The sequence below is a fragment of the Gobius niger genome, assembly GCF_951799975.1.
Source record: "Gobius niger genome assembly, chromosome: 9".
In the NCBI taxonomy this organism is placed as follows: Eukaryota; Metazoa; Chordata; class Actinopteri; order Gobiiformes; family Gobiidae; genus Gobius; species Gobius niger.
In genome coordinates, this window is record NC_136860.1 from 4,579,257 (window position 1) to 4,591,587 (window position 12,331).

General features: G+C 42.9%; 1 protein-coding gene across 4 annotated transcripts in view; it reads left to right on the forward strand.

Annotated features, from left to right (window-relative positions):
* Positions 1 to 12,331, forward strand: part of lrch1 (leucine-rich repeats and calponin homology (CH) domain containing 1) — a 73,605-nt gene that overhangs the window by 40,574 nt on the left and 20,700 nt on the right. For all 4 annotated transcript variants that reach the window (XM_079562894.1, XM_079562895.1, XM_079562892.1 and 1 more), the window contains exons 5-13: positions 1 to 103; positions 1,224 to 1,354; positions 3,883 to 3,970; positions 4,053 to 4,155; positions 4,498 to 4,607; positions 10,340 to 10,410; positions 10,665 to 10,751; positions 11,705 to 11,773; positions 11,848 to 11,881. The exon at positions 1 to 103 is cut by the window's left edge and continues 34 nt beyond it. In XM_079562894.1, the coding sequence (XP_079419020.1) occupies positions 1 to 103; positions 1,224 to 1,354; positions 3,883 to 3,970; positions 4,053 to 4,155; positions 4,498 to 4,607; positions 10,340 to 10,410; positions 10,665 to 10,751; positions 11,705 to 11,773; positions 11,848 to 11,881 (796 nt within the window). The remainder of the gene's footprint in view (positions 104 to 1,223; positions 1,355 to 3,882; positions 3,971 to 4,052; positions 4,156 to 4,497; positions 4,608 to 10,339; positions 10,411 to 10,664; positions 10,752 to 11,704; positions 11,774 to 11,847; positions 11,882 to 12,331) is intronic.

Sequence of the window (12,331 nt, forward strand, 5' to 3'; positions counted from 1 at the left end):
CTCCTGTAACAAAGTGTCGACGATCCCGGTGTCCTACAGGAAGATGCGGCGACTGCAGAGCCTCACGCTGGAGAACAACCCCCTGCAGAGCCCCCCCGCACAGGTCTGCTCAGTACTTCAGTATAAGTAGGGCTGGGGACCCTCACATACTTTTAAATACAGGTACTTTAAAGGAGTAGGTCACAGTTTTTCCATTCTGATTTGTTCTTACCTGAGCTTAGACGAGTAGATACGTACCTGTCTGGTCTTTGTGCCCGTGGAAGAGCCACTTCTAACTTCACCCCGTTTGGAGCCATAGGAATATACTGGGAGAGGCCAAGTGCTAACATCATCTTTGGTCTTTTTGCTTTCACTGAGCGCACACACAGAGACCAGACAGGTACACATCAACTCGTCTAAGCTCAGATAAGAACATATCTCAGAATGGAAAAACTGTGAACTATTCCTTTAACGATACTTGGTTTTCGATACCGATATTACTAATTTAATCCTTTTTTTTCTCCATTTAATTTCTTAGCGTTTGTATCATTTATTTGAGGTGAAACAACCAAGAAACTTCCGTTAAATACTAAAGGGCAGAAAAAACACTTTCCAAGTTTTTCTTATTCTTTCCCCCATTTAAAACAAAAACAATATTTTAGATTAATAATTCTTTTTTCTTTTTTTCCCAATTTTGCCTCATTTTTCCAATTTTTTCACCCCAAATATTCCCTATTTTTTATTCCCCCCCCCCCCCCCAATTTTCCCAGTCCCCATTTTTAAACATTTTTTCACATTTTTTTTTTCAAAATTTTCCAATTTTTTAATGTTTAATTTTCCAACCCCCCCCATTTCCCCCCAATTTTTCCCAGTCCCCCCCATTTTGATCAATTTCTATTATTATTTCTTCCCTAAATTACAATTTTTTCTACTATTTTAAAAATATTTTTACCCCAATTTTACCCAAATAGTCCCTTTTTCCCTCCTAAATTTTTGAATTCCCCCCCCCCCACACACACACACACACACATACTTTCCCCCCCAAAAATGTTCAACTTTAACTTATTTTTTTTCTTTTAAATTTTGATGATAAAGATCAACAGCATCACAACTTGAATATAAAGATTTTGATTTGTGTTTGGTACCTGCTTTGGCCATAAGCCTGGTGTTTTTTAAGGTGCCCTGTCCTGACAATAAGGAGACACCCGGCCTTTAACAAAGGTAATAAACGAGTCTTTCTTCAGATCTGCCTGAAGGGGAAAGTGCACATCTTCAAGTACCTGGGCCTGGAGGCCTGCCGCAGCGAGAAGATGCCGGATTCGCTCTTTCTGCCCAATGTGGAGCGGCTCGGGCTCTCGCGGCCGAACACCGGGAGGTACGTGGCTCTTCTCTGAGCTCCTGGGACCCGGGAGGTACAGTGCCTCTCGTAAGTATTCATACACCTTGAACATTTGCACATTTTGTAATGTTTACAACCCTAAACATAAAGATTTTATTTTGATTTTTTTACTGAACGTTCACACACAAGTAACAGACAACTGTGAAGTGAAAGCAAAATGATACATGATTCTGTTATTTTTCAAAAAATAGAAAAGTGGGGCTTGCATAAGTATTCATTAAGGCTGCAACTAACGATTATTTTTCTATCGATTAATCTATCGATTATTTTTTTGATTAATCGATCGATTATTTTTTCGATTAATCTATCGATTATTTTTCATGTTACCGATTATTTTTTCATTTAAAATGAAGAAAAAAACATTGATGTGTCCAAATGGCATGGCTTTTATATATTTATTTACTACTAGTCTATTTTCCCCACTTTTTAAAATAGTAAATGGCAAATGGGCTCATTCTCTCACTTCTGGCCCTGACCCACAGTTTGGGAACCGCTGATTTAAAACTAACTGAAACCTGCACCTGACGGTTATTTCTGTCTTACCACTGAGAATTAGCCTGTGAGTCGCCCAACTCGTTATAGACCGTGCACATTCAGAGAACCAGAGTTACTGTAAGTAACTGTGCTTGTGAGAACCGTGTGGATTCAACTCCTCTTTGAGACAAAAAGGCCACGGACACGGCTTTACTCTCGTCTATCCATCAAACTACTGTCCTGATTCTCCGCTAGACACAACAACAAGAGAGTTTAAATGAGTGTGTGGCCGATGCCCCGAGTCCGCGCAGAGAAAACATGAGAGCAGCGCCGGGACACGGGGACGTGATGCAGCCGCGCATGAGGGCAGCATGAGGCGAAGCGAGAACCGGGAGACAGACGGCCGAGCGGGGCACGAGCGGAGAAGTAGCCTACTCGCGTGTTGGGAGAGACGGGGAAGGCGGTCGGTCTCTCCTGCTCATTCACTTCAGCAGACTGCTCCGTTTTGGTTTTATATGTGGCAAAGTAGGCGGAGAGTGCGTGCGCGCTGTCAGAGCCTGTCCCCGTAACAACGCGTTGATTAATCAGTGAAACAACACCGTAGTTTGACTGAGATGCGGGGCCCTTGCAGCCGCGGGTGTTTTCGTTTCACATGTTCGTTCATAGCCGTTGTGCTGTAGCCTGGCTAACGCCCAACTAAAATCACAAGTGATATTGCAGTTCGAATATGGCGTTAGCCAGGTTAGTTGTGCTGCTGTGATATGACATTTCCGCTCGACAACAACATTATTAGGCCGTTTCTGGAAATACTCCCACACTTTTGACGACTTTTGCCTGCTTTTCCCCCCTCGGTCGCAGCGTTTGCATTACGCGCAGCCACGCTGGAAGTGAAATGTAAACAAGCGACGCGTCGATGGACAAAAACGGCGTCGACGTATTTACGTAATCGACGACGTCAACGACGTCGATGCGTCGTTGCAGCCTTAGTATTCATACAGCATTTTCTGGCCCAAATGCAAAACGTTATGTATGGTACAAACCTAACACTGCTCATCGTCCTGAGTGCACCATCCCCAGTGTCAAATATACGGGGGGGAGAATCATGCTGTGGGGCTGCTTTTCCTCAGCGGGGACTGAGGAGATTGTAAGAATAGTTGGGAAGATGGATGGAGCCAAATACAGGGATATTTTGGAGGAAAACCTGCTGGAGTCAGCAAGAGAACTGAGGCTAGGGCGGAGATTCACCTTTCAGCAGGACAATGACCCTAAACACAAAGCTAAATCTACAATGGAATGGTTTAATAAAAACATATTAATGTGTTAGAATGGCCCAGTCAAAGTCCTGACCTAAATCCTATTGAAAATCTGTGGAAAAATCTGAAAACTGCTGTTCACAAACGCTCTCCTTCTAATCTGACTGTTTTGTAAAGAGGAATGGGCTAAAATGTCAGTCTCTACATGTGCAAATCTTGTAGAGTCAAACCCCAAAAGACTTGCTGCTGTTATTGCAGCACAAGGGGGTCCCACAAAGTATTCATTCATCTGTATGAATACTTATGCACGTCCCACTTTTCGGTTTTCTATTTTTTGAAAAATAACAGAATCATGTATCATTTAGCTTTCACTTCACAGTTGTCTGTTACTTGTGTGTGAACGTTCAGTAAAAAAATCAAAATAAAATATTTATGTTTAGGGTTGTAAACATGACAAAATGTGCAAAAGTTCAAGCTGTATGAATACTTTCGAGAGGCACTGTACGTGGCTCTTCTCTGAGCACCTGGGACTCAGAAACCAGAGCAGGACACTTCTTCTGCTCTGGCCCAGTTCAGTCTCTGCTGCTGCTACACTCTCTCTCACACACCACAGCGTCTCACACATTAATGCTGCACACGGCTCCACAGTCTGCCCCATTCTGAGGGATTTCTTGGTAATAATGTTTGTTAAAATACACACAGACAGTAGAGATGAGTCATTTGATTGTTTCAGTGAGATCCATAACTCCCTCTCATGTGTGATCTGTGTGTGGTCAGTGTGGAGGACATGGAGCAGCACAGGAAGCTGGACTCGGACTCAGGAGTCGGCAGCGACAACGGAGACAAGAGACTGTCGGCCACCGAGGTACGAGCCCACACTGTTCACAAGATCCATTCGTCCTGTCGGTTCCCAGTGTCAGGACTGTGATCTTTGACTGTCTGTGCAGCCGTCAGACGAGGAGAGCGCGAGTCTGAACGTCCCCATGAGCCACATCAGAGAAGAAGGCTTCAGTAAAGACGACTCCAGCGACCAGATCAGCTCCATCACAGGTTCGTGTTCAGAGGGGCTTCTGCAACGTCCCCAGACTCGGTTTAATCAGACTGTAATGAAGCTTAACCAGGTCAGAGCGGAGAGAGCGGCTCGTTCTGCTCATCTCCGCCTGCTCCTCCAGTTTGTCTTACAGCACTGACACATTTAGCTCTTTCTCTTTCATTTCACAGCCTTCCATTTCAAAATCCCTAATCCTGTCAGCGGGTTTAATTCTCCGGATTGTTTGAGTGTAAAACCGTGGATGATTTCATTTCAAAGACACCTTTCCTCTTCATTAGTGCTGCTTTCTTTTCTTAGTCTTTCCTTGTTTAACATGAGATGATTTGACCCTCCTTTTACAGATCCAAACTCAGACTCGGTGCGGCTGATTGAGGAAAGCCCTACGGAAGCCCTGAACGACCATTTCTACAGAGACTCCGGTTTGAGCTCACGATTCGTCAACTATATCAAGGTACATCAGCTACTTATGATTTAGTAGGGCTGGTTTGGGTCATGGTGCAAGTGCGATACAAATAATAAGTTGGTTTTGAAATAAAATGGCCTTAATGTTCATTATTAGTCAGCATTTATCATTTCCTGGACGACATTCTGCGTGTGCTTGTTTGGAGACAAAGCTTTTGAGGTGGATCATGACCAAGCTCTTAAGCATTTGTCTGCTCCTCTCAGTGCAGTGGACTGGATCTGTCATCAGCAGGAGAAACTGTTAAAGACACAGTGTTTTTGAAGTCTGTAACTGTGCAGGTCTAGAGCGTCTGCAGCCTTCAGTTTAGCCATTAGTGATGATGACACACAAGCCATGGTTTGGGTGTGCACACCAGTGTTGCCACAGAATACTTGAAGAAGTAGTAAATTACTAATTACTGATTACTTAATTTTAAAGGTAACAAAGTTAGATTTCAAGTTACTTGTTGCTACATTCAGCTGCGGCCGACGACATCTCCTCCGTCACAACACACTAATGACAAACCCTTTAACCAACACATCAACATTAACAAAGCTGACGCAGACTCAGAAAGTGTCGTATTTCCGTCTCTCTCCCTCAGTGTTCCTGTTTTTAGGCTGAAAACGTGACTTGTCCTGAAATGTATTATTTTTCCAAAGGAATATGACATCATTAACCTGGCTAACACCAGACTGCTGTGTGCGCTCGAATCATTTGGAACTGCACAGCAGCCTGGGGACCATGGCTGAAAGTTTTGCATGGATTTGGGAACCAATCACAGAATGAGGAGGGACGGCAAGACGATGACGAGCTATTCAATATACGGAAGCTTGTAGTTTATTTACGGATAAAAAAAAAAATTATTTACGGATCCAACATGACAGCAGCAGACGCGACGCTATTTTTCAATCAAGCTTTAGGCCGTGTTCTAAATAGTTTAGCTCGAAAGTTTACAGCGGGTACGTCATACGTCATCTCATACGATGATACGATTGGCTGTGGCCTCGTGCAAACGCATGATAGACATTCGTAAACCACACCTCTCCTATGAGTGGTCCTCAGACTAAATATCACTTGTGATTTTAGTCTGGTGTTAGCCAGGCTATGACTTCATAGTAACTCACAGTGATTTGGAAAAGTAACATAAATCTGATTACTTGTTTGGAAATAGTAACGCTTTAGACTACTAGTTACTGAAAAAAGTAATCCGATTACAGTAATCCGTTACTAAGTAGTTGGTGCACACACACATGACACGTAACACAAAGGTTATGATTTAAAATCTAAAAAATATAGTCACTTTAGTATGATGCATTGGTATGGTACATAGTTACGCCTCGATTATTAAGGGATTATTGTATTTAAACTAGATGCAAGTTGGTCATTTAATGCTCACTACTGCCACCTCAGGTCTTACATGTAACTGCAGTCTCTATATTAAGCTTGTGCATGACGGCACTTCTGACCTGAATTAACACCTTCTTGAGTGACAGTGCAGGATTTTAGAGGCAGTTGTGGTGAACAGGTCTGAGCTCATTCTACACATTAGGACATTGTTGGAACATGTAGAGGGAGGAAAATACTTTTTAACATTTCTAAACTCCATATAGTCCCTTTTAAAGTTGCAAAACATCATAGAGGCCACTGGGATGGAAAGCGAAGGATCCAAGGAACCACCCATAGAGCCACTGGGTCTAACTCATAACTCACTGTTATGAGACATAGCTTTGCACCTTCTTCCTTGCTGTGAGTCAGTGGCATTAACCGAACATCTACACAGTGCCACCTACTGTTCTGGGGTGTACTTTGTCCTCTGCATTTGATTTGACCCATCCTCTTCTCCAATTCAAATTCTCCTGGACGCAAAGTGTGGCTTCATGAACTGAATATTTGCCTTTGTCCCAAATAAAATTGCAAGAACACATTTACTGACAGCTGTGCGATACCTTCAGGTACCTGCCGGCTCTTACATCCTCTTTAAACTTTCATGCAGCAAATGGCCAGAGTCATGAATAATGCTTCGATCCGCGTAAGTGCCGTTACGTAAAGCTATTTTTGACGTTTATTCCTCGACTCGCGGCCGCTTTTAGACGTGGGAGAGCTTTGTTTTCGGTGCGTGCCTGTCCCGAAATGTCGCTCCGAGTTAGCGAATGCATTTTTAATTGGCAGCAGCAGACGGCAGACAGTGTTTTAAAAGCTTTACGTCACGGAGCGCAGAGCGAGACGTGCCCATGTAAGGAATAAACATGAGGGACAGAGAAGGGGGAGCTTTCAATACGGAGAGAATCAAAGGAACAGGGCTCCAGAATCTGACAATCTTTATGTGACTGAGATCAAAATCAGGTCAACGTTATGCAAAATAAAGCACACACACTTTTCTATCACTTTGACACATCTACTAGTAAAACAAGGGCGTGATTGTTGGAGAAAAAAAAAAGTACAAAGGTGTCTCAAAGCTGGTGTTTTTCCAGTTTTCAAACCAGTGTGTTTCGAGCGAGGGCGTTGCTTTGATACGGAAACTCATTGCTGCCAAAGTGAGTGAAACTTTTTTGACTGCGCTTTCTCGTTAGAACGACATTGGCAACTCGTTCGAACGACATTGGCAACTCGTTCGAACGTCATACCATCTCGTTCGAACGTCATACCATCTCGTTCGAACGTAAATGCCATCTCGTTCGAACGTCATACCATCTCGTTCGAACGTAAATGCCATCTCGTTCTAACGAGTTGCCAATGTCGTTCGAACGAGTTGCCAATATCGTTCTAACGAGTTGCCAATGTCGTTCGAACGAGTTGCCAATGTCGTTCTAACGAGTTGCCAAAAGCCCAACGCACACCAGAGCGCAGCGGCACATCATCTGACGCGCGTCCATTTCGGCACAGGCGGCGCGTCAGGGCACTTCAGTTCAGAGGCTTTTCCTCAAACCATGTGGTGCTTTAAACGCGGAATTCATACATTTATCATTAATAAAATAAGACACGTATGTCCATGTTGCGAGAGAGAGAGAGAGAGAGAGAAAACGTGGCTCTCTTTTGCAGGTCAATAGTGGGCTGGCGAGTTTAACATGCTCCACCTGAGCCCTGATGATGGTTCTGTCTCCGCTGCTTCTATCATCCCCTTAAACAAAGTGTACGGCGGTCTCCCTGTTTGTCACAGCCGAGACCCGTCTATGCCTCTGCAGCAGGTCAAAAACGTAGGCCTATGTGTTTACCCCGCGGCACCGCGTCTGGATCACAGGAGGCGGCTCTTTTGCCGCAACGTCAAGCGTCTGCGTTGGGCTTAAAAAGTCGTTCACACGACATTGGCAACTCGTTAGAACGACATTGGCAACTCGTTAGAACGAGTTGGCAACTCGTTAGAACGACATTGGCAACTCGTTAGAACGACATTGGCAACTCGTTAGAACGAGTTGGCAACTCGTTAGAACGACATTGGCAACTCGTTAGAACGACATTGGCAACTCGTTAGAACGACTTGGCAACTCGTTAGAACGACATTGGCAACTCGTTAGAACGACATTGGCAACTCGTTAGAACGAGATGGTATTACGTTCGAACGAGATGGTATTACGTTCGAACGAGAAAGCGCAGTCAAAAATGTTTCACTCACATTGGCAGCAATGAGTTTCCGTACTTTGATGATTTACATAAAAAAGAGGTCGAGTAAGACATGGTTTATTACGAGCAGCACAGAGCATTCTTCTTTAGCATTAAGGGCTTTTATAAGCTCTATCACTCAAAATAAGTACTTGAGTTAGAATCCTTAGAATACCTGAGCCCGTATTGGACCCGCTGTTATGGTCCAGGCATTTGGATGCAAGGTGACACAAGGGGGCGCCCTTCCAACCTTCTCAGTGTAAATGTGAATTGACTTTCTTCAGAGTTACACTGTAGGTGAGACACCATGAGCGACAGTAACATGACGCTAAATACAGTGAGCTCTTTGTTTACAGTAAAAAGGCTGAGACTGAGAAGTGAAGAAGGAAGTCATGGAGATTCTGCTTTAGAACATTACACTTCAGCTGGATGTAACAATAAAAGTTTGAAATTCAAGTATTCCTTCATAATAAGTGTGAAAAATCCTGTATTATTAGTTATTATTAATGACTCTCATTCTACAAAAACAAACCCTTGTCATCTGTATCTGCTGTAGGTCATGTTTGTCCCAGTTCCTCTGAGTCGTGGTGCAGCAGGACTGATGTGGACAGAGTTTACAGAAAAAGCTCATGAGGTTCATTTCTTCAACAGTTACTGTAGAAACTATTTTCTCAGAAGTAAAAGCAGATCTACCACAGTCCAGTCCACATCTGTCATGGTCCACCATGACCCACCATGACTCAGAGGAACTGGGACAGACATGACCTACAGCAGATAATATGGATGTTTCTTCAACCTTTTATAAACATCAATAAAAAAAAAGTTAATTAGAATATTCAATCAATTTTTTATGTATTTACTACATACTTTAGTTTCAGCATTTTCCTCTTACAGCAGACTTCCTTCTTCACCTTTCACACACCTAGTTAAACATCATTACACTGATTGAAGAGCAATGAGGCCTCAGCCGTATTACAGAAAATAAAGATCTCACTATTTAGCGTCATGTTACTGTCACTCATAGTGCATGACCGAAAGTCTAACTCGTAGCTCATAATCTTAGGTCGTACAGTGAGACAGGGACAAATATTTAAAATACAACTGTCATGCGACCGACATCAGGCAGTGTCTGATATTTTGGAGGGTTAGTCGCAGAGTGAGCCTCCTCTCGCTGCAGAGAGGATCTCCGTCAGTGTCTTGTCAACACAGCGACAGAAGCAACAGAGGCCAGACATGAGCGGGTCCGACTCCGCGTTTTCCAGGACTTTCCCTGCACTTTTCCGTGCTAGCATGTGGCACTAGCCTCAGCTAAACACACGCCTGGTATTAGCTACGATTCTCTCTTTGAACTATCGCACAGTGGAGATGAAGTTTACCATCTCCATGTCGTGCAATATGACAAATAAAAGCGCACAGTGTTCACCAGCCAATAAACACTGTCCTGTGAACAGCCGGTCCCGCCGTGGCAGGGGGTCGGCACTCGCTCGGTCATCATTGCGTTAACGTGACCAAAACAAAAGCACATGTTCATCCTCCGCTCCCTCACCTCGTCTGGTTGGAGGAAAAAGGTTGTTCTACATAACATCACCTTCTGTCCTCCCTATAATGAGCCCGGTCCAGGAGCTGCAAGATCTCACAGTGAGCTCTTACTAAGTGCAAAGAGTTATGCTATAGTCTGTGTTTAGAAACACAAGATCCATTGGAGAACTCAATCGTTTTATTTCAGCTTCATCCAACCCTGCACAAGTGTTTTTACTAATAAGTTCACAACAGGTGTTTCAACAAGCTGAGCTACATATTTTTTAATCATATGCCGCATTTATGCATAAATATAGTGCAAATTGTGAAAGTATTTTAAGTATTCAGCATTTAGTAACTTTTTCTCAAAGACCAAAGATAAACAAGACATTTAAACCTTGGTCTATCCATTATTTCGATTTATTGCTGGTCATTTTGATGGGGGTGAGTTACAAAGTGCCTGTTGTTCTGCAGCTGGAGACGGCTGTAATGTCTCTGCAAACCGACCAACCACAGCGCAGTGTTCAGGTCATGTGACCCCCGCAGCTGGAGCTCATGCCCCTGTGTTTGTGTTTGTAGACAGAGCTTTGGCCGTGAAGTGAAGGGAGTTTTGTTTTTGCCTTCAGGGTCGAACGGCGGCGGACTTCGACGAGCCTCTGAGGATAGAAGAAGACACGCACTGGACGCCTCATCCGACGTGAGGGTTTACTTATGATTACATTTTACTAATAGATAGATGCACTGTTGACTCGTACACAAGGGTTGGAGTGTCACTCATACTGTTCTTTCTATAATGCTCTTCATTCAGAGTGGAATCAGTGGAAAGTTTTGCTTTACAATATTGTGTCAAAGTAGACGTTTTCGCCATTAATAGAACAAAAATAATGGAGTTTTGCTGTGAGTCTGTGTGATAGAAATCAAATAATGACTCGTATGTGTCCATTGTTGTAGGTCCAAAGTCCCTGGGAGCACAGAGCTTCACATCGACATCATAAACCAACTGAAGGAGGCTGTGGAGCTGCTGCAAGACCCAATCAGGTCAGACACAACAAGGACGTATACGACTAAAGATCTAGATAAAGAACTGATGCTACACTACACACAGTGGTCAATGTTTAGCCAGAGTTCCCCTTTAACCCCTTACCTCCCACCTGAACCGAGCACATTTTCTCCAATTTGGCTTTACCCCAGTCCAAAAGCTTCTGGAAAAAAGCTGTGAAAATAGCAACAAAACTGAGACGAAAACAATGATGGAAATGTGACAAAAAAGTGAGAAAACATTGCCAAAAAAATGACAAAAATGTGATAAAAAATGACAAAAAAGTGACAAAATGTGACAAAAAAATGACAAAAATGTGATAAAAATTTGACCAAAAAATTACTAAAAATTGACCAAAAAAAATGACAAAAATGTGACAAAAAACGTAATAAAAAATTGACGAAAAAATGACAAACACGTGACAAAAAAATGACAAAAAAGTAACAAAAATGAGTTGAATACCCAACAAAAAAATGATTGGAAAAAAATCTGATGACGTGAGGAAAAAGATCCTCTCGGTTCAGGCGGGAGTTAAGAGGTTAAAAAAAAGTGACAAACACAACAAAAAAGTGAAGGCAACGTGAGGAAAAATCATAGATCAGTTTTGTTGATCTTAGCTTTCAAATGAGGCGTTACTCCTATAGGCTGTAAGCCCCAGTAGAGAGGCTTTTTAGATTTGGGTAAGTGTCATCTTATCTTAAAGCCAAGCTGGAGAATATGTGCTCGGTTAAGGCAGGGGTTAAGAGGTTAAACTCTACAACGGTTAAAGTACCCCTGATTTGTGTAAAGTTATTTCACAAAATCATCTTGAGGGCCAATGGTTCTATGCTGGAGGGCCGGATTTGGCCCCCGGGCTTGACGTTGCGTAACCCCTGCTTTAGATATTGTTGCTGAAAATATATATACAATTTTGTTCTTGTTTGTTCATGTGACATTATCCTGTTGTTTTTAGAGCGAGCACAGATCTCTCCGGAGTCCAGCTTTACCCTGTGGACATGGTCACGATCGACGAGGCTCGCAAGTAAGAGAAATGGAAACACACTTTCAGCCTAAATTTACAGAAAGTTTTGAGAATGTTGTGTTTTGTCTCCTCAGTGGACAGGACAGTGACGACTGCACATCACCAAAGGTACAGGAAACACATTCATCACTAACACAGCATTTATTTCATCAGTTTGATTCAGGGGCGGACGGGGACTGAAAACGGCCCTGGACTCTGACCAGCCTGGCCCAAATTAGCGTAAATGCAACACTTCCATATTAACCTCTTACCCCCCGCCTTAACCAAGCACATTTTCTCCAGTTCGGCTTTACCTAAATCTAAAAGCTTCTTGACCGAAAAGCAACAGTCTAATGCCTAATTTGAAAGCTAAGACCTACAAAAGTGATTGGAACTTTTTGTCACGTTGTCGCCGCATTGTTGTCACATTTTTGTCACATTTTTGTGTTTTTTTTGTTGTTGCTTTATCGATGTGTTTTCATCACATTTTAGTCACTTTTGTATTGTGTTTTTGTGGCTTTTTTGTTGCTTTTTCATCATATTTTTCGTCACTTTTTGTGTTTATTTGTCTTGTTTTTG